Source organism: Balaenoptera musculus, chromosome 7 (assembly GCF_009873245.2).
Source record: "Balaenoptera musculus isolate JJ_BM4_2016_0621 chromosome 7, mBalMus1.pri.v3, whole genome shotgun sequence".
Lineage (NCBI taxonomy): Eukaryota > Metazoa > Chordata > Mammalia > Artiodactyla > Balaenopteridae > Balaenoptera > Balaenoptera musculus.
In genome coordinates this window covers 547,394-570,422 of record NC_045791.1, presented here as the reverse complement: position 1 = coordinate 570,422, position 23,029 = coordinate 547,394, and the positions used below count along the sequence as shown (strand labels likewise).

The 23,029-nt window shown below is 38.5% G+C and overlaps 1 protein-coding gene across 4 annotated transcripts in view; it reads right to left on the bottom strand.

The window, feature by feature from the left end:
- The window catches only part of EPB41L5 (erythrocyte membrane protein band 4.1 like 5), a 135,100-nt gene that overhangs the window by 64,868 nt on the left and 47,203 nt on the right, over nt 1-23,029 (bottom strand). For 3 of the 4 annotated variants that reach the window (XM_036858285.1, XM_036858288.1, XM_036858286.1), the window contains exons 11-16: nt 21,061-21,130; nt 16,224-16,393; nt 14,539-14,645; nt 13,431-13,458; nt 7,186-7,228; nt 6,634-6,749 (exon numbers count right to left, since the gene is read on the bottom strand). In XM_036858285.1, the coding sequence (XP_036714180.1) occupies nt 6,634-6,749; nt 7,186-7,228; nt 13,431-13,458; nt 14,539-14,645; nt 16,224-16,393; nt 21,061-21,130 (534 nt within the window). The remainder of the gene's footprint in view (nt 1-6,633; nt 6,750-7,185; nt 7,229-13,430; nt 13,459-14,538; nt 14,646-16,223; nt 16,394-21,060; nt 21,131-23,029) is intronic. The other variant, XM_036858289.1, reaches the window with a different exon arrangement.

Sequence of the window (23,029 nt, the reverse complement as noted above, 5' to 3'; positions counted from 1 at the left end):
CACATGACATCAGAACACATGAAAGTTATTAAGCAAGGTTACTAATCAAAATATTTTTTAGCGTATCAACCAAGTAAATATGTAAAAATCTAGTAAATAAGAGAAACTTCCATAATTAAGACTCAGCTAATTGTTTTATCCTACGAAATAAGCTGTGTCCCTGTCCTCCATTCAGGAGATACTTCAGTTTTATAACCCTGACATGTTTACATGGCACCTTTACATCCTGGACAATTTTAACAATAAAGAATGACCCAAGTGTTATAACTAATAATATTTTCTGGGTCAACACTTTAATTAAAAAGCTCCCCCCTTAAAAAATTATTTGAATTATACTATTACAATATCTGTATATTGGTTGCTTTTTAAAATATAGAGATATACATAACAGGACAAATAAAGTTTGTTTTTCTCTGTAAATTCATTTAAAAGTATATCTATGATTACCCTATCAAGATCAGAAAGGTTAGATTATACTTAGAGATAGGTAAATGCCTTGGAAGTGTTTTTACCATCAAAAGAAATAATGATCTTAACAGCACATGTAATTTTCGTGTGTGAAAGTGTGAAGGTCACTAACTTTGCTGTTTCTGTAAGTTTCTCTATAAAAACGCAGTTGAAACATAACCAACTTAATTCAAGATGTTAAAATTAATTATGTTAAGTTAGCCAAAGCACTGGAGTTGAATCACATGATCCTGGCATTCTAGGCTGATGGCTCCCTCGGACCAAAAGGATAGTAAATAACCAAGTAAGGTGCTTCTGGGGTATATTAGGTCCCTAATCAAGGATGTGTGATCACTGACCCTTTAGGTAGAATAAAATGCAGAGTATAAACAGGTTGGTGATAGTTTATTTAATTTAGGTTGAGCCACCTGTAAATTCTTCATACCTCTAGAAACAACGTGTATATCCATCTTGAAAATACCAGTAGCAACAACAAGTATTCCTAATATTTGCTATGAAATCCTGAAGCACAGGAACTTGTATAAAGTAGACAAGTTTGATTCTACACCATCCAGGCTTAGCCCTTTGCTCCCCCCACCCTTTGCTGCCTTCTTGCCCCATCACCCTTGCAACCCAGTTTCTATCATCAGGAATTTACAAATAAACTATTTTATAACAAGGTTTTCAAACAAACAAAAACCGTGATGTGATTCTCCCATCACTTAAATGTAACAGTATCGATTAACTTAAATTCTAAGTATAGAAATGACCACTTTCCATGTAAACAGAAGAGCTTTACTCTGACAATCCTTCCATATTTCCCAAAGTTGAGATTCTGGTAAGACACATATGTGGCACTGTATCAGCAGTTTGACCTTCAGGCTTCAAGATTAATGTTAAGGTGAGACAAGTCAAACTTTACAAACTTTAGCACTTTCTAAGAGACCAGAAAGCTGTGCTGTTATTATGCCTCTTTTATGGAAATAGTAAGATCTTAATCATATTCATACCCACGAAATCTTTTCTTGAATGGCATAAATCGGAGTTCCTGTGCTTAAAATGTTATGGTTCAAATTCCTTTAAGAAAGAAATCACCAGCGACAACACTTGACAATTAGAATCTGAGCTACGTAAAGTCTAAAATAATTATGAGGGGTACCATTAGTGGCCATTTGTAAGCACGCTGTGATGATGGACTTGCAGAGGTAGGGAGCTGGGCTATTTAAGATGTGTATCTGCTCATATTTAGACGGATTAAAGAATACTTATGACTGTGATAAATTCAGATTGAAACCTGCCTATAAATTTCATCCTCTAAATACTACTTACTTCTGCTTACTTACGTCTTCTACTGACAAGTTGTAATGTATCTGCCACCAAGAGCCCGGTGATAAGGCCCTCTGAAACCTGACCTTTGTCTGGCAGAGATGTGTAAGACTGACCTCTGAGGTGGGCAGGATGGTAAACAGGTTACGTTGTCTATAATGAAGCTTCATTATCTTGAAGTATTATGAATTCTCAGGCTATAAAACACCTTCAAAGGACTATATATATAGTTTAAAAGCCTGAAAATTATGTTAAAATTTTTCAAACTCTAAAAAGACAAAAGAAATGGTTCCCTTACATCATTTCCCATTACATCAGAAATATACTTCCTCCAGTTAATCTGCCCTATGAATTAAACCAAAGAGCTTGGACAATTACATTCTGAAGTTCATAAAGGACCAAAAATAGTAACTTATGCAAAAGGTGAGAGTGATTAAAAGTGATATGTATTACGTATTAAAAGTGATATGGTTTTGGCTTCAGAATTTTATTTTAGAGGTTGTACAAGGCCAGATTACGAGGCTGTTCGCAAACCTGGGAAATCTATCAGATGCATGAGATAAAAGAGAAAAGTGAAAAGACAAAACTAAATACATGTTCCATCTTGTACAACCATTCAGTAGCAATATAACCATTCAGCTCACCATTGGTTATTCAGTTCATCATGCAGAAGTAACCATTCATACTCCTCTCTCCACATGAGTCACATTCCTGTGATTTCTAGATCTTCTGCTATTTTAAAATACTAGTGTTTATTAAAAAGTAAGTTCTTAATTTAAAATTACATTAATTAAAATTATAGAATCTTAGGCACTTAACTGAAATTAAGGCCTGAGTCACTTCAGAAATATTAAAAATAGTGTATCAGAGCAGTTTCATAAAAATATCACCACAGGCTGATGCATCAGGCCTCGACATGCTTCCTTCTGTGTGTGATTTCAGTGTCTGATTCTGCTAACCTCGATCTATTGGCACGGCATGGGATGGGGGTGATAACGGGCTGCTTGTTTATAAACACAAACCTTCTCCTGAGACTTCTTCCGAGTGATGTGTTAACATGTTAAAATCACGAAAAACCTTTCCAAAATTATGATACACATACCCTTTGCAGCACAGAAATATTTGTCATTATCACTGATGGCATATAGCGTCTTCGGATCCTTTTCCCTTTCAGAGAAGAATTCAATTACAAACAACACTACCCAACGAGTGATTCGGTATAAAATAACTTCTCCCAAATTTGCCTAATGTGATCGATCCTCTATAAACTCTAGAAAATGTACACCATCAACTTGCACGACAGAGTCCCAAGGCCTGGGAGGCTCAACACTCATATGTCAGTCATGGCTGCAGGGCCAGGAAAATGAGCATCCTGCTGGACTCCTACATTCTTCACACTGTGCTCATGGACAAAGTCAGGGTAGTTTCTGTGTGCAGGCTGGGGTGCGGACAAGGCCCTTGCGTCCCACTGGCTTTCACCACGTTGACAGCGTCACCGGCAGCCGGGAGCCTGGATGGTTGGGTGGGAGGGAGCACAGTTAGTCAGAAGCAGGAAGAGGCGTGAGAGGTAAGAAAGGAGCAGGCTGTGTGACCAGCGTGCACTGCTGCTACAAGGACGCACGGGCGCAGCGAGACGCTCAAGAAGGACAAAGGGGAAAATCCACAGAGGCACGCGTCAACACGGAGACACGGAGCAGCCATCAGCCAGTCAGGTGAGTGAGAGGGAGGGGGGCTCCCACGGAGAGCCGGGCGCTCCGCGTCCGTCCCTGCTGCTGCCGTCAGAGCCAAAGGCAGAGGTGCTGTCTGAGGCTCCAACGACAAGAAAAAACACTTGTGATCTACTTAATTCAAGGGTTTGAAAGGACAATTCTACATTAGGACAAAGCCACACAGAGAAAATGGCAATCGTGAAAAGTTATTTCCCTGATCAACTGACTTCACAAAACTGAAATCCAGGAAACAAAATTCAGAAAGAGCATTAAAAAAATCTCCCCTCACAGAGGCCACGTAATTTGATATCAATGTTTCCAATTAACAATGGAGAAACACTGTTCCTTCCATAATGAATGAAATTCAACAGGTACAGTTAATGTGATGAGATTAAGCCCCTCCAGGAGAGTCTAGTGAGCATCTTAGACACCTTTTCTCACAGCTATAAACAGGCCTATTGAAGTAAGAGAGTGAAACATGCACACAAGCAGTTTCTGGTTAGAAATCATCAGAGTCCTCCAGTAGAAAGAAAACATTTGCCAAGGTTTTGTGACGTGACAAAAAGGGCAGCACATATTTAAGATAACTACAAAGGAAAAAAAATCACCCCAATTATAAAAATGTCTACGAACAGACATTCTCTTCCACCAAAACATGAATCTTCACCTTTTTTTCCTTAAGGAAACTGGAAATAAATTAGCTAAAAGGGTTTTCAGAACAAACTTGGAAGCTTTTTTTTTTTTTTTTACAATAAAATTACCATCTTTCCTTCAACTGAAATACAAGCTATTCATCAGATCTAACCCATAAAACTCACAACCTTCAATATAGGGTCTCTGAAAATTTAGAAAGTTAAATTAGGTTTATGCTTCCCCCTACATATGCAAGATTTTCCAAACAGTATTCAGTTTTTGTTTATAAATAGTTTATAGATTTAAAATACATTAATTCTCAAAAGATAGTTTAAATATTGGATAATTCTAGGTTACTGACATACCAATTCATTCACTGAAATAATGGTGTCATTTAGAAGATGGCAAGAAAAAGCTAAAGAACCGAACAGGGAGTAGGTTTAGACTAAACTGGTTAAAAGTTATCTGCCAGAAATAGAATTGTCCACTATTCTGCCCAACTGTCCAAACCTAGGGAGCATTTCCAAATTTTATTAACGTACCACTTTCTAAAGGAGGACTGTTATATATTCATGTGAAAGTATTAATAAGAATCAAAGCATGCAGAAACAAAGACTGAAACGCAGAACACATCTTAGGTTAAGGCTGGGGAACCCGTTAGCTCCGAGACAGGCCAGCTCCGTACTCAGTCCCATGTCTGCTGCCACACACTGAGGCTCCCTGGGCCTGAGGGTCCCCATTTTGCTCCATTTCCACAAAGGAGGCCTCAGTACAATGACATAAAGAAGGACATACAGCTCCAAATTTTTCATTTTTCTTGAAATTCAATACTCTTAGATTCAGCATTCTCTCTTTTTATAGGCTGCATCAAAGGAACTGAGTAATGCCTAAACATGTACCAATTAAAACTGGAAAACTATACAGATGTAGTGTCATAATACAGATGCAAACAAACCAGACTCTCACTCCATATTAATCTAAGAGGTAAGCACGTATTAAATGAGCTCTTTTTTAGTTGAAGTCTCAGCACTATGTCTCCTTGCCAATAAGACTTGGCGGTAACCTTACTGGAGCTGTGTCTTCAGTAGAAACTGAAAACACTGTCCTTAATGGCTTAAAAAAATAAAGACTAAAATGTGACATTCAGAAGCCTCACTGTTTATACTTTAAGCGTGTGCCCACATGCACACACACACACACTACCCCCAGCACACTCTCAAGGAGAAAGGGAAAAAAGAGGATAATGGAAAACCCGGGGGTGGGAGGTGGAGGGAAAAAAGAGGATAACGGAAAATGGGGGGGGGGGCGGGGAAGAGGATAACGGAAAACCCGGGGGGTGGGGGTGGGAGGGGAAAAAAGCAGATAACAGAAAACGGGGGGGTGGAGGGAAAAAAGAGGATAACGGAGAACGGGGGGGGAGGGAAAAAAAGAGGATAATGGAAAACATGGGGGGGAGGGAAAAAAGAGGATAATGGAAAACACGGTGGGGAAGGAAAAAAGAGGATAACGGAAAACACGGTGGGGGGGGAGGGGGAATCCCCTCCATCTTAGAAACTAATCAAGTTATTTGGAACTGAGGTAAAAATATGCCCAATCATCAAAAGCAAAGCACCTTGCAGTTAGTTAAGCCAAAATAACAGTGAAAAACAATTACACAGCAAAGACTGAAAATAATCACCAACCACTGCTGACCCACCACCATGAAGGAAGAGCTGGTTGCACAGAAAGCTGACCCACACCTTGAGATCACCACAGAAACTCATTAGATTTCAGGTACTACACAAACTAAGAGCAAGAGAAAAAGAAAAAAATCCTATGAATTATCAAAGTTCATTTCATAAACAGACACAAAACTTGAACAGATGATGCAACCGACATGACCATTCAATCAAATAATTCCCCAGCAGCCCCCAAGCCACATACGTTCATTTGGGAAAGGATTAACCCCAATAAGCCACAAAGTATCCATATTTGTGCACTTACTATTAGTCTAAAAAAAGACCCTGGGAATCTAAACAAATGAAGTATCTTCTCTGTCATTAGATTATTTCTCCACCCCACCCCCCCAAATGGAGTATTTCGTGCTTTGTTTCATTGGACTATAATCACGTTTCTGTTTTGGCTTTATCTTCAGTCTTTAATGAAGAAAACACACCCGAAGCAGTAGCATCGCGTTGTGTGGAGTAACGTGTAACGAATACATTATCCTTAGGGATCTGGGAAAAGGTCCTACCGACTAGCACTGAAGTCCTTTCCAACAGAGAAGCACCGCCACTCCCAGCTCATGCTAACCGGAGTCAGGGGGCTGTCTGATGTGCCTCATTTAGACGACTGTCTCCTTGCTTCATCCACAGCCTTACTTATCCCAACGTGACAGCTCAATAACGTGCTTCTTTTCAGCTTACAAATATGAATAATTTGCTTTCAATCATATTTAAAGTACTCTAAGAGTATGGCCGGGGATTCAAAACGCCCTTAGGCAAGCAGTGTTTTATTTTGGCTCAATGAGTGAACAAACCATTTCTTGTCATGCTGGTCTGCTCCGGCACTCCTTGGAAGATTCTCAACTTGCACCAGCACAGGACCAGAGGGAACGGAAGGAATCACAGGCACAGTGGATCTCACACCCCAAGCCTTTGGACACAAATTATAAAAATCATCTATTTTGCCTAAATAAAAGATCTCTTCACCACTAAACAGAACATTAAAATGGAATACTATCTACATAGTGAACAGATATAATAGTAAACAGAGCAAAAAACAAATGCTTGAATGTTATATACCATCCTCGGGATAGATAATAATCTAACTGAATATTAGTATTTTATTTATTTTACAGGATTTACATGGACAGAAAATGTTTCATTATAACATTATACCTGTTCTATTGTAACATCTTAGAGAATAAAATGACAGGTCACACGTTACTGAGCCATTTTACAGATAAGAAAACGAAAATGCACAAAACTTTCCCGAGATTATACCACTAAGAAAATTCAATTAATAATACTATTGTTTGTCATAATTAACTACAGTGTTCCAGTGCTTTAGAAGCTTAATATTGTCTTACCTGTCGGGAGCCATTACTCTGAGCTGAAACATTATTGTGAACACTGTAATGGGGAAAAAAAATAAAGAAAAAATTACCGTGGGTACCTAAAACTAAGAATGTAAGATGTCCAGAAAACATCTGCTTTTACAGGCAAATACTTGCTTTTCTGCTCATTTGCTATTTCCATATACCTACATTCTACTTGTGCTTTAGATATATACTTCATTACTAATCTTGTTTATTCATTGGACAACATCTGTCAAAGATGACAAAATGAAACCAGCAGCACAAATGATCCCTTAAATTCAAGGCATTCAGCACAAACACCCACATAACCTTACCCATCACTTCTTTTATATATTCCTACCCTCTCAAGATTTTATGGTGTCAGCAGTAGCTTAGCATTTTATAACTCAAAAGGCCTTAGTATAAACTTAAAGTTAGAAACTTCTCTGTATACCCTTCTCCTCCAAATGATTCAAAATATGTTTTTAAATTTTTAGTTTAGACTGCACTCATTCCTCTCCCACTCCCACAAAAAAGCACTTAAAAAACTCAGCATATAATGCAACAAAATAAATAGAAACAAACCTCAGAACAGCTAAATAAAAAAGAACAAATATTCAATGAAATAAGAACTCAAAGATGAGATACTAACACAACAGAATAAGGCAAATAAAAGAGTTTACTGACTTCAGACCTTCTAACATAAGCATAACTAGTATCCTGAGGTAAAAAATTCAGCTAAGGTAACTGAAAATATATTCAATGTTATAAAAAAAATTCCTTGACAGTGAGAAAATAATCTACAGATTTAGCAAGAACACTGTGTTCCAGGGAGATGAGATACAGAATTAAATACATTCAATTCCTTATTGTTATATTACTGACCTTCAACGATAAGGAAAGAATACTTCAGGTACCCTAAGGAGAGTTAAAAGCACATCACTGCCAGCATCAGGTTGGCACAGACTTCCCCATGGCAACACTCAGAGAACACTATAACCAGACAAGACGTCATTCTAGTAAAAGGAAATGGGCAAAGCTTCACAAACACAAAACAAACTGTGAATACAAGATCCAGGAGCCTTTCTTAGGGGAGTGAGAACAAAACAAAAGTATCTGATGATGAAAGACAACCAATTCAGAAAGAACTCAAGAATGAAGAGGCCTTGCTAAAAGGCTGGGTGAGAAGGAGTAACCCATTCTACACCCCATTTTTTATTAACCACATCTCTGTTACAAGTTAAGTCACCAGAATTTGCACCTCCACTGTCTGGGTTCTAATTCAAACCGCGCCACTAGCTCTGCTCTCTGAACCGCAGTTTCCTCACTCGCATGGGACTATTAGGGGATCGAATAAATGTTAGCAAAGCACAAAGAACAATGACAAATAAAACTAACCAACAACGAAATCTTTAAAAAGAACATCTTGTTTAGTGTAGATCTGTTGCCAAGGCCGGTGTAAAGAATATACCAATCCGGCACAATTTCTTTTACGAACCTTGTTGTTCTTCTCAGGATACACTGTGCTGTATTAAGTAACTCATAACCCCACATTAATGAAACCTCCTCCAACCTGCTTTGTACAGAAATTAGACTCATTATGTTATGGCCCCCGGGGTTACGCTCTGAAGCTTCTCCTTGAACTGGGAATAAGTCCAGTAGGTGATAAGTAAAAGATGAAGAATAACATGAGAAAAAAGCGCTGATGATAAGTGATGTTCACCGGATTCTAGCTCCCTGTTTTAAAACAATTTGAAACGCAGGAAGCACTATTTTCTTATAATTACACTTATTCTTTCACTTCCACTAATATGAAGGGAACAAATACTTCCCGTTACTGACCAATCCAAGCTTCCCTTTTAAAGGACTGTCTGCAATACCTGACCCATTTTGCTCTTGCCCCCTCTATGCATCATTTCCTCCACCATTTCTTTTCCTCTCTCTTCTGTCTTCAAGACTGTCCACTAAGCCTGTACAAGAAGTACTAGTAAGTGTAAAGTGAACTGTCCTTTAAAGTGTCACCTCTTCCTAAGATACTTTATGTTAGTCAAGACTCACAGGGAGTAGTTAGGAAGAAATGAAAGAGTACAAGGAAAACTAACATCAGCCAATTTAAAAACCTGTTATTCAAGTAAGCACAGTACAAAGTCAAGAAGCTTTTCAGGTCAAACAGTTGCGCTTTTTCTAACAGTACCGTTTGCCATGGTTCACTGGAGCAGAACTGTTCACGTGAACAGAACTCTGAGGGCAGGAATGAAAGGGCATTCCTGCCACTGCCAGCTCAGGTTCTCTCAAGCAATGTTAGGAGCAGGGCTCAATAACCTTCAGGAGAGTGGGTCCCCCTCTGAATTTCATTCCTAAAAATTATTCTACCTAAAAAAATAATAAAGTATCAGTGCTTAAATACTCCATTTTTGCTGTGTTTTCCAGAGCCAAAAGCATCATTCAAGAAGACACAATAAAATTTACTTATTAAAGTTAAATTAATCTCAATGCTAGGAGATTATATAGTCAGTCATACTCACTTTTTGGTCAGAAATCTGTTTTTCAAAAAATTTTAAAGGAGGACAAACTTTTGCAAATAAAAGCCTGAATTTTTCAACTACGTATCATTGCTTGAATGCTTTGTTTACATTTCTGCTAACTTCATCAGGGAATCTTCTTCACTTTAAGCTCTAATACTCTGTCCCAGCCTCCTTTTCAGGAAAACAAGACATGATTCATTAAACAAACAAATAAAATACTTTAAAATATACAGAACCCCTCTAACATTTCTCCACCATTCCTCTTAAAAGCACAGTTTAAAAATAACTCCAAGAAAAATTAGTGTATAGCCCAGAAAAGGCAGAAAATTTTGTTTTTTACCTAATTAAAAATTCACAGGACTTCCCTGGTGACGCAGAAGTTAAGAATCCGCCTGCCAATGCAGGGGACGTGGGTTCGAGCCCTGGTCTAGGAAGATCCCACATGCCGTGGTGCAAAGAAGCCCGTGCACCACAACTACTGAGCCTGTGCTCTAGAGCCCGCGAGCCATGACTACTGAGCCTGCGTGTCACAACTGCTGAAGTCCGCGCGCCTAGAGCCCGTGCTCCACAACAAGAGAAGCCACCGCAGTGAGAAGCCCGTGCACCGCAATGAACATTAGCCCCAACTCGCCACAACTAGAGAAAGCCCATGTGCAGCAACGAAGACCCAATGCAGCCAAAAATAAATTAATTAATTAAAAAATAAAATAAAAAATAAAAGTTCACAATGGACAGAATCCCTCACACTTCCTCTCTCCTCTACCCACTTATTTATTTTTAACAGCTTCCTGACCACTAAAGGGACTTCAGGGGAATCCTTACTCAAAAAGCAGAGTGCTTTTGTGACTGTCACTAATCACAGCCTGGCTTTAATGGCTCTCTAAGTGGAAAAAAACCCAAAACTGAATAGGACATCTCCAGCTGAGGCTGACCCTACTCAGTACCCAAAACAAACAACTTCTCCTTTTGAAGAAGCTCTGGTTATACTGACACATCTCCATACAGGAGTGTAGACACTGTTTTAACAAAAACTAGATTTGTGAGTATGTCCTGAATCTCACAGTTTACCAGGCATTCCAGGAGGCTTTGGTACAACAGTGGTTGAGAAGCATTACGTGAAACTCCACACTGTAATATACACTATTAATACTGATTCATCAGAAGGAGGACTTGGAGAACAGTGACTGCAGGACAACAGCAGACCCTCTCCCCAGCAAAACAGACATGTAGCTGCTGAAAATTATTCTTTAAAAAAATCATTAAGGGCTTCCCTGGTGGCGCAGTGGTTGAGAATCTGCCTGCCAATGCAGGGGACACGGGTTCGAGCCCTGGTCTGGGAAGATCCCACATACCGCGGAGCAACTGGGCCCGTGAGCCACAATTACTGAGCCTGCGCGTCTGAAGCTTGTTCTCCGCAACAAGAGAGGCCGTGATAGTGAGAGGCCCGCACAACGCGATGAAGAGTGGTCCCCGCTTGCCACAACTAGAGAAAGCCCTTGCACAGAAAGGAAGATCCAACACAGCAATCAATCAATAAATAAATAACGTGAATTTCTTAAAAAAAAAAATCATTAAAAGGCATACATCAAGTGGAGAAACATTTATTTAAGAAAATCTAGTAACTTTTTTTAATCTGATCTAACAAAAACAAAACAAAAAAGTTACTAGAGAAAGAGAGGAACATTTTTTTGTGATAAAATAAAACAATTATAAACAATCCATGCACCTAACAAAAAGCCCCAAATACATGAAGCACAAAGAATTGAAGGGAGAAACAGACAACCGAACAACAATAATTGGAGACTTCAATAGTCCACACTAAATAATGGAGAGATCTAAGCCAAGACCAGTGATGAAACAGAAGTGAACAACAGTAAAAACCAAGCAGACCTAACAGACATCCATAGGACATGACACTCAACAGCAGAATAGACATTCTTCTCAATTGCACATGGAACATTTTCCAAGATGAACTACATGCTGGGACATAAAAGAGGTCTCAATAACTGTAAAGGGATCAAAGTCATGTGAAGTACATTCTCTAACCACAATGGAATAAAATTACAACAAAAGAAAAAAAGGGGAGAGGGGAAAATTTAAGCTACAAACGTCAAAATTAAGCAACACACTCCCAAGTAGCCAATGGGTCAAAGAAGAAATCACAAGAGAAATTAGAAAATAATTTGGGATGAATAAAAATGAAAATACAATATACCAAAACTTATGAAATATGATTAAAGTGGTGCTCAGAGAGAAATTAATAGCTATAAATGTTATATGAAAAAAGAATACAGATCTCGGGCTTCCCTGGTGGCGCAGTGGTTGAGAGTCTGCCTGCCAATGCAGGGGACACGGGTTCGAGCCCTGGTCTGGGAGGATCCCACATGCCGCGGAGCGACTAAGCCCGTGAGCCACAGCTACTGAGCCTGCGCGTCTGGAGCCTGTGCTCCGCAACGGGAGAGGCTGCAATAGTGAGAGGCCCGCGCACCGCGATGAAGAGTGGCCCCCGCTTGCCATAACTGGAGAGAGCCCTTGCACAGAAACGGAGACCCAACACAGTCAAAAATAAATAAAATAAAATAAATAAATAAAAGTTCTTTAAAAAAAAAAAAAAAAAAAAAAAAAAAAGAATACAGATCTCATGTCCTAATAAACCAATCTTCCACCTAACGACACTAGAAAAAGAAAACTAAACCTAAAGCAAGCAGAAGGAGTGAAATAATATACCAGAGAGAAAATTAATGAAATAGAAAATAGAGGAACAGATAAAACTGATGAAACCAAAAGCTGGTTCCTTGAAAAGGCCAACAAAACTGAAAAACCTTTACCTAGACTGACCAAGTGAAAAAGAAACTCAAATTACTAAAATCAGAAATGAATGAGGGGACATCATCACAAAGCTTATAGAAATAAGGAGGAAAAGAGAATAATATGAACAACTGTATGCCACAAATTAGATAACTCAGATAAAATGGACAAACTCTGGAAAGACACAAACTCCCAAACTGACTCAAGATAAAAACTGAAATATGAATAGATCTACAACAAGACACTGAACTGGAAATTTTAAAACTTGACACAAATCAAGTCCAGGCAAGATGGCTTTAATGGTGAATTCTACCATATATTTAAATAATTCTTTATAAAACCTTCCCCAAAAATAGAGAGAAACATTTCCCAACTCATTCTGTGAAGCCAGAATTACCCTGATACCAAAACCAGATAAAGACAGTACAAGAAAACTATAGACCAGTGTCTTTGATGAATATAGACACACAAATCCACAACAAACCTAGTGAACCAAATCCAGCAACATGCAATATAAAGAAAGACTGTACACCATGACCAAGTGGGATTTCTCCCAGGAATAAAATGAACTGCTGGTGTACAAATCAGCCTTTGTTCTCTGAGCTTCCTGTGTGCAAGGGCCACAGTTTATTCGTCTTTATATCCTCAGTCACAGGCCAATAACAAACGTACAATATGTCATTCTCATTACGAACAGTACAGCCACCCAAGCCCACTCTTTTTCTTTAAGCTGCTTTATTTTTCTTTCTGTCCGTTTTACCCAGCATTATGATGTGTTTATCTGCTCCCTGCTAGATCCACCGTGCTCAGGGGCAAGTGAACACTGTGACAGACCTTCAACAGACATTGGTTCAATTAACGATGCTACTACAGAAACGCTAAAACATTCGGTTATCAATTCCTAAGTTGCAAGACGTTACCCACCTGAGTTCTTCAGGTTTTCCTGTACTTGCCGACAGAAAAAAACAGAAAACATCCCATTAGATTCCTCCAACATGGTAAACTGCTTTACTATTCACAAAAGTACATCTTGACTCATTGCTTTGTAAGCTGTTTCCCAACTACAGATTTAAAAATCTTCACTTCACCGAAGTGTTCTATGGCTCACGCCATTCAAGTGAATAATGACAACGACCTCCAATTTTTAAGTAAGGCAACAAAATAAGCATACATTTTAAAAAACAGAACCATCTGCAAGCCTTCAGAGTGAGCTGACAGTGAAAAATCATCAGTGGAGTCTAAGAGGTAACTAAGGGTTTTAAACAAATTGAAATGGTTTCATTTATAGCTATATATTATTTAATTTATAGATACATCAAAAATTATAGCTTTAAAAATCAGTTTTTAAAAAAACTGATACTGCCAACATCAGGTCATGGCAGTTGTTTTTGGATAACTGGTGACGACTCTGACATTGGACATACTTAAAATTCAATCTGTATTTTAATACAAACTCAGATTTGAAACCAAACACAAGTTTTAGCTTACTGGTCAAAGTAAACCATTCTTTGTATTACATAATTAAAGTAACAAACAGCAAGTAACATTTATGAATTTGTGAATCTCTATGTACCATGTACACTGATGATTAATATAAAAACTGTACTTAACAGAGCCTTTAATATTATTATAATACATACAAAATAAAAAATTTATTCATCATATACTAATGTTTTAAAAAATATCTGCAGGGATTTAACAGATTATTATGAATGAGATGTGGAAGTCAAAAAGGGAGGGAAAACGTTGCTCTAGAGAAGACCTAAAATAGTAAGAACGAAAACTGAACACAAACTCAGCGCAGCGTCAGAGCTGGGATGAGCATAACGTTTCGTCTCAGCAACAGTACAGGCCGTTTTTCCCCGTGTATTCTTAAACACTGATTATGCTAGAACCAGATCCAGTAAAGAAGAGCTCTTCAGTTGCCTGGAAGAGACTAAGAGGACCGAGGCAGCCTCCTGCCCAGCCCCCAGCACCAGCACAGGACGCAGTGTGAGGAAGAGGAGCCCCCTGAGGCAGGGCTGCACGTCACCTTGCACTTGCAGAGCTCGTCGGGAATACCGTTTGCTGGGCCTCCTTTCAAAGGATGTTGATCGTCTTGCTTTATTGGTTTTTGTGGTCTGATACTCAGTTTTCCCACTAAAATAAATGAGGCATATTAACAGGAATAAGAGAATTTGAGGCCTACAGTAGTCAGACACACAAAAATGAGAGAAAGTCTACACTGAGGTTCTTCTCAAGAGAACCATCCTGAACTTCCTTCCTGAATGAACTATGAAAAACAGTGTTGACGTCTCTCTTTACCACACCATTCTTTCACTCTTTAGGCTTGTGTGAAAGATGCAACACCAATTATATTGTTTTTTCTTAATCATGCACATCACCTAAGAACATATTAAATAAGTTTGAAGTATCTGTCCTTTTATGGAACTCCCTTCTCTTTCCCATCCATACTCCTCAATGCAAGATGTACAATTAACTCAAGATTTTCAGTTACTTTTTCTAACTGTGATATACTTTTCAGGTCACTTTTCCAGAAATATTAAAACTATTGTCCCACTCACCTTCATTTCCATTTAAGTTCTACTAAGAAAATGCCTCCCCACTTTTAATGTAAGTAGAATAGAAGCTCTCTTGCATGAACCCCACACACAGTCAACGTTACTGATATTATCCATTCCTTCTTTAAATTACACTGACGGATTCTCGTGACATGCCGAAAACTCACCATCAATAAGCTACTCTGAGGTAAACCAAAACATTTCTAACTTATGACCAACAAACAAGAAGTCTGTAAGAACAATGGAACGTCAGGTTTATAAGGACCAGAAATGTCATCCAGATTAATTTCCCAGTAGTGCACAATACTCTTTTTCTACATGGTATCCAGCTGTTGGATGGAGCCCCCTTAAAACTCTTGTTATGTGGATTTAAACTGGGGATTAATACATAAAGCAAACATCAATGTCCATCAACAGGTAAATGGATAAAGAAAATGTGGTATATATATACACAATGGCATATTACTCAGCCATAAAAAAAGAATGAAATAATGCCATTTGCAGCAACATGCATGGACCTGGTGGGTATTATGTAAGTGAAGTAAGTCAGACAGAGAATGACAAGTACTGTATGATATCACTTACATGTGGAATCTAAACAATAAAATAAACTAGTGAATATAACAAAAAAGAAACAGAGTCACATATACAGAGAACAAAATAGTGGTTACTAGTGGGGAGGGGCACAATGCGGTAGAGGATTAAGAGGTACCAACTATTATGTATAAAATAAATAAGCTTAACCAACATTTTATATAACTATAAATGGAATATAACATTCAAAAATTATAAATCACTATGCTGTACACCTAAAACTTACATAATATTGTAAATCAACTATACCTCAATAAAAAAAAACTTTTTTAACTGGAAAAATTGTTAATTACTCCTAAAAAAAAAAAGAAGGAAGAAACAAAAACATCAGGAGGGATATGAAATCCATTACACCATTACAATATTCTCCTGTCTACTCAGGAAATTACAAACAATAACAATATGTACCGCTTTTTCTTTTATTTTGGCCAATGGAAAACACTGGCAAACCACTTCATCTCTCTGTGCCCTAGTTTCCACATTTGTAAAATGAGAAGTTGGGCTAAGTTTTCTGGCCTCTATGAAATAATGAAAGATACAGCAAGCAGCTATAAACATTCACCTGTATCTAAACCGTGACCCTAATCGAATAAATCCTGATCGGTGAGAACCCTTTTGGACAGGGCCTCGGAGGCGGAAGAAGGCGTGGTGCTCCACGGCACATTTCCACAAATGTTTGCATGCTTTGGGATGATCCAGTCTGAAGACAAACGTATGTTCCTGCTCTTTGCCCTGAAAAAGAAACGCATGTTAACAGAGGTAATTATTAGCTCAGATGGTCCTGTCCCCTCGCATTCAGCTATGAATACAACCGCAGCCAGAGCAAGAATCAAATAATAAAGCATCTAGTTTGCTCCCTGAGACTCTGACACTCTTTAGTACATAAAACGGCAGAGTTAAAATCAAGCTGTCCATTTTCTCAGCCAATATAAAATTATTCCTATTTTCTCTCTACTTACATGATCTCATTTCTCAAAGAGACATAAAATGAGTCTTTATCTGCCATACTTCAGGATAAATGTATAATTATAATTTAAAGGTTCATGTAAGATCTGGCAACATACATAACAGCCTTAAAAATGGCCACATTCTTTATTATAGTAACCATACTCACAGGAATCTAATTACACTAGTTAACATTCATAGACACTCTTCTAAGAATTTCACATGCATTGCTTCAATGAGTAGATACTATCACTATCTCCATTTCACAGATAAGAAAACTGAGGCTCAAGAAATTAAGCCCAATGTCACAAAGCTACTAAGAGAGGAAACCAGAATTTGAACCTAACCATTCAGGCTCCAGAGCCTACCTTTGTAACCACTAAGCTATCCTGTATTTCTAAGGGAAAAGACTTTCTCAACACCAAAATTTACACCCACAGATTTTCTTCACAGTCTCATTTATAATAGTAAAAACTGGCACAAAACCCTAAATGTCCAAAACATGAGAAATGTAATAAGTAAACAATGATATTATTTACAAACTATACAGAGAGCTAAATGAATAAAAGATGCATGAACTAATGTACTACTGTTTATTCATACTGCAGAATACTATATATAGGTTAAAGTGAATGAACTAGGTCTACCTGTTTAGGCAAAATAAGCAAGCTGCAAAAAAAACCCCACCCTAATATATATGTATATTATATATAATACATATGTAGATTTATAAAACATTCTACCACGTTTCATGATGTGGTTATATTTACAAAAGGTTAGAAAATATGAGAATGATAGCCTGCAAGAATGAGGAAGAAAGAGACAAGCTGTGACTCAGACCTTAGCTGTATCGAATAGAACTTCTTCAATGAGACAAACAGCACACGACCCAACAGAAAAATCAACAACAGGCTTAAACACGCACTTCACAAGAAAGACTATCCAAACATCCAATAGATATATAAATAAGTGTAAACTGAAGCAGTCATCAGAGGAATGCAAACTAAAACCACAAGATGATTCTACTACCAGAATGGGTAAAATGAGAAAGAGAACTCCAAACACAAGCCAAAGAAGAATAAACGGCGCTCTCAGACGCTCCGGGTGGGAGTGCAGCTACGTGTGTACAGACAGGCTGGCAAACAGCGTGGCGGCCTCCACAAAAGCCAAGCACACGCACATTCCCAGGGCTCAGGGCAGCACTCTTCTTACTCGCCAAAAATTAACAACTCACATGTCCATCAACAGCAGGATGGATAAATACTAGTGTATTCACAAAACTGAATACTGTATAACAGCAGGAATGCGCCAACTATAACCACCCGTTGCAGCAGGGCTGAAAGCTCACAACTACAGCCCTGAAATACAGAAGCAAGACACAAAGAGAACAGTCAGCCAGGTTTCATTTACATAAAGTCCAAAATGTAAGCAAAAACTAATCTCTGGTCTTAAAGTCAGGTCAGGAGAGCGGTTACCCTTGGGAAACTGTACCTGGTGGGGAGCACAAGAGAAATTTAATTCTGCTGGAATTCTGTTTCCTCATCCTGGTGCTGGTCATACAAGTATACATAAAAATCCAACATAAGCTGTACATTTATTTTTACACTTATCTGAATGGATGTTATACTTCAATGAAATTTACCAACAAAAACTACACATAGAAAAAAACATGAGAAAATAGATAACCTCAAAACAGGGAAAAGCTTTCTATGACACAAAACCCAGAAGCCATAAAAGATTAATAAATTCACCTATTTAAAATTTCTTGAAGTGCATGACAAAACCCACAATAAGCACTGCTGAAAGAAAAACAACTATTAAATAAAATATTTATAATGTCTGTTACAAAGGGCAAGACCTATAAGAAAAAAGCCAATAACCCAAAAGAAAAATGGGCAAAGGAATAGACAGTTTAGAAAAAAGGAATTCAAGTAACTCAAATGTATGAAAAGATGTTCAGTATCACTCATAATAATAGAAATAAAATGTAAACCTACAATGAAATTCCATTTTTTACCTTTCAGATACAAATGTGATTAATTCCTTCTCAGGAAATAGGCCTGTACACTAAAAACTATGCAAGCTGGTAGGACCTCTCTATATCCAAGACAAATGCACATAAACCATTCAACCCCACAAATCCCCCTCTAGGAAATTATCCTACAGATACTTGCCAGTGTACAAATTAATTATAGATAGTGAATAAAAGAGTGATTGCCAATTAATTGAGAATTGATTAAATAAATTAGAGTACACCATACACTAGAATACTATGCATTTTAGTTTGCTTTTATAAGAATGAAGAACAACTTTATGTACTGACGTAGAAAACATTCCAAGTTAGAACGTAAAGTTTAAAAAGGGTAAGTAGAGAACCCTGTATATAAGTATGGCAACCTCTGCATAAAAAAGAACTGAGGGGGACTTCCCTGGTGATGCAGTGGTTAAGAATCCACCTGCCAATGCAGGGGACATGGGTTTGAGCCCTGGTCCGGGAAGATCCCACATGCTGTGGAGCAACTAAGCCCGTGCGTCACAACTACTGAGCCTGCGTGCCTGGAGCCTGTGCTCTGCAACAAGAGAAGCCACCGCAATGAGAAGCCCGCGTACCGCAATGAAGAGTAGCCCCCGCTCGCCGCAACTAGAGAAAGTCCGCATGCAGCAACAAAGACCAAATGCAGACAAAAATAAATTAATTAAATAAATTTAAAAAAAAGAATTGATATACACATTTGCTTATATGTATCTTCAAAAAGATATCTAAGAAGCTAATACTATATTAGATCAAATCTAAAATGCTATCAATTGTGAGATGCACAATTATTTTATGACCCAGTAAGAACAGGTATCTCCCATTAAATTATGACCATATTTTCTTATCACACAGAACTGTATTTTATTCTTCTTGAACGATTCCTTTAGATTTAGATACAAATATCATTTAATCGCATCTGTGCTTACATAAAAAGGAAAATATTTGTAAAATAGATTGTTTTTAGATGCGAAATCTGCCTCTTCTGAATCATTTTCAACTCATTTGTTGATAACATAATGATCATCTGTGCCATCAAGAGATTTCTTTTTAAAATGCTCTCTTATTGTCTCTGATTTTCTTCCAAGCTGTGTGGTAGGGCAATCCTTTGCGTGCATCCCAGTAACATAACTTAAAACTTTCAAAAAACTTGTAACTGTTTCATCTAATTTTCAGGATCTTCTTTTTTTAGGTTCTGCTAAGTAGCACTACTCACACTTCACTGTGCAAACAAATCTTTTTAACATTTCCCCTATTTCCTTTTATTTGTATCCATCTATACGTATATTTCAAATTTATTACTTTGCATGCAGTAAAATTACTTTTTTAAAATTTACGCACAATTCCGTGGGTTTTGAAAATGCACAGGATCAGGCAAGCACCACCAACATAGGATACAGAATAGTCCTCTCACCACCCCCCCCAAGTTCCCTGTGCTGCTCCTTTGTAGTGAAGCACCCTCACACCTCCAGTCTCAAAGGATCAGCTATTCTCTATTCCTATAGGTTTGCCTTTCCTAGATTGTCATATAAATGGAATCATACAGTCATAATCTCTTGAGTCGGGCTTCTTTTTTTTTAATAAATTTTTATAAATTTATTTATTTCATTTATTTATTTTTGGCTGCATTGGGTCTTCGTTGCTGCGTGTGGACTTTCTCTAGTTGCAGCGAGCGGGGGCTACTCTTCCTTGTGGTGCACGGGCTTCTCATCGCGGTGGCTTCTCTTGTTGCGGAGCACCGGCTCTAGGCACGCAGGCTTCAACAGTTGTGGCACACAGGCTCAGTAGTTGTGGCTCGCAGGCTCTAGAGCGCAGGCTCAGTAGTTGTGGCGCATGGGCTTAGTTGCTCCGCAGCATGTGGGGCCTTCCCGAACCAGCGTCCCCTGCATTGGCAGGTGGATTCCTAACCACTGTGCCACCAGGGAAGCCCCAGCGGGAGGATTCTTCACCACTGGGTCCCAAGGGAAGTCCTGAGTTGGGCTTCTTACACTTAGCATAATTCATCTGAGATGCATTCGTATTGTTATGAGTTTATCAATTAGAAACTAGATTTAACTGAAAAAAAGATAATCCTTAGTACAGAAGGCTTTATTAAAGAATATTATTAGGTGGATCTTTTTGATTAATCTTTTTGATCAGGGACTAAAGGAATAAAGCCATTTAAATATAAATTTTTATATATTTGAGATATATTGTCAACCAAGGAACAAGAGAAGTCTTTTATTTAATCTTTAATCTTAAAGACAGAAAACTATAGTTTTAGGATGGTATGACACAAAGCAGGAAATTACTTAATTAAGTTATTAATTACACTAAGTTTCTGTTCTATGGCTCTATAAACAAGATGTGTTCCCCCTTTTAGAGCCTTAAGTGACCACATAACACAGTCACCGTTAAATAGGTGACACAATGTAATTCCTACCTGGTCATCATCTTCTACAACCACCAAGGTTAGTTTATTCTTCTTAAAATCCAATCTGGTTATCTTGGGCCTATAACAAACAATATGAGAGTAACAGCCAGATTTCAATCAATGTTTTTCTGAATTTAAAAAACTTGTTGTTACTTCAAGCATATTCATCATCTAACTTCTGAACTGAAAGCTGGATAAGAGGGTAAACATAACCTGCACTGCCCAGCAAAAAAGTCTCCAATCTAAAAAACAGTTAAGGTAACAGAAAAAAAATTTTCAAGAGCAGTACCTTTGGCAAAATTTCTGCTGCACATATGTAAGACATTAAAAATGTTAAGGAAAAAAGAAAATGAAAGATATATCTATATATCATATATATTCATAGGCCCCTAACTACGGTGGAAGAGATTCTCCAAGCCTAATGTCACAGTAGCAGCAGGGGAACTGGATACAGGAAACACTATAAAGCTTTTTAAAAGGCATAAAAAAAAAAATTACTGATCTTCAACTCTATTTTCTATAGCAATTTTGATTAAAGACATCTTTAATTTAAGACATAAAAAATGTTTTAAACTACACTTTATGGCCCACTTTCCAACTCCATCTCCCACCTGTACATAAATCCTAAGCAACCTACCAAACTTACCTCTGTACTTCTACGAACCGTGAATGTGAAAACATGACTCTCACTCTCACTAATTTTTAAATATAACTTATATAAAATAAAATTGTAAAACAGAACTTGTTTACAAGAGCTGTACTAAAACAGTAAGTAAATAAATAAGTATAATAGGAGGGGAGAATCTAGCATTTAAGTGTAGCAAATACTTACACAGCGCCTAGTAAGTGTCAGGTACTCTACTAAGTGTTTCACATGTATTAATTCAATTGATCCTTATGAGGCAGTACAAACGATGCTTTCCTTCTCTCTCCACCTGGAGCGTTCTCTGGCCATGAAGGATGCTCCACCCGCCCAGCGGGCAAGCTGGAAGGCTCAGAGAGCTCGCACTTAAGGACTAGAGAAATACATAACACAGCTTTCCCACCCAAGGGACAATTATAAAGGTGTTACACTCAAGTGTCCCAGGGAATCTCTAGGAGGTACAAAAAAAAATGAAATACTGTCTTCACCTTTTTGAGGGAAACTAATTTTCGCCCTAAAATTCCATTCTCAGCCCAGTTATCAAGAAAGCATGAGAGAAGAATAAACCATTTTAAGGCATCAAAGGATTCAAATAATTTACCTCGTACACCCTTTTCTTAGGCATTACCTGAGGATGTATCAGAAAAACAAAAGGAAAGACAAGAAAATATGGAAGACGACACAGATTCGTAACTGAGAAAATGGGAAAACAAAGTCCCAAGATAAAACCTGGAGAGCAGCCTGGAAGAGTCAACAGTTCCAACTGGAAAAGAGTCAGCTCAGGCAACCCTGGAGGATTCGAAAAAACTCAAGAAGACAAAGGCAGGTCATTTAAAGAGATGTGTGGGGAGGATGGGAGCCAAGAGCTCCAGGAAAACAAAGGAAACCGTAATCCCAGTCGTGAGTTCAAGGATTTCAGGGCTGACGAAGAAAAAGACAGGAGCAGGAGACGGCAGCACTGGGCAGCGGGCTCTGCTGAGGGGTCCCTTCACGGCCGCAGACCTTCCGGAGGAGGCGGCCCAGGGCTCCCACTCGGGAGGGGGAGAGGGGAAGGGAGCTCCCAGGAGGGAGGGAGGGGCTGGCGTTCAGCGGCAGGGGGAGGTCTCTGAGCCACAGAGCTCCGAGGAGCAGGGGAGGTCTGGGGTCTCTTACAGCTACAGGGTTTGCTTGTCCACAGCTAGCAGATGTGACGTGCAGTTTGCAGCGAGATATGCAAAACCAGGCGTGCTCCGAATGGCTAAAACTACACTTGCTGGGCTGTATTTAAAGCAACTGAATGTGTAAGAATTTGAGTTTGGCGCTGGCGGGCTTTGAGCTAAGGGTCCTGGCGTGCTA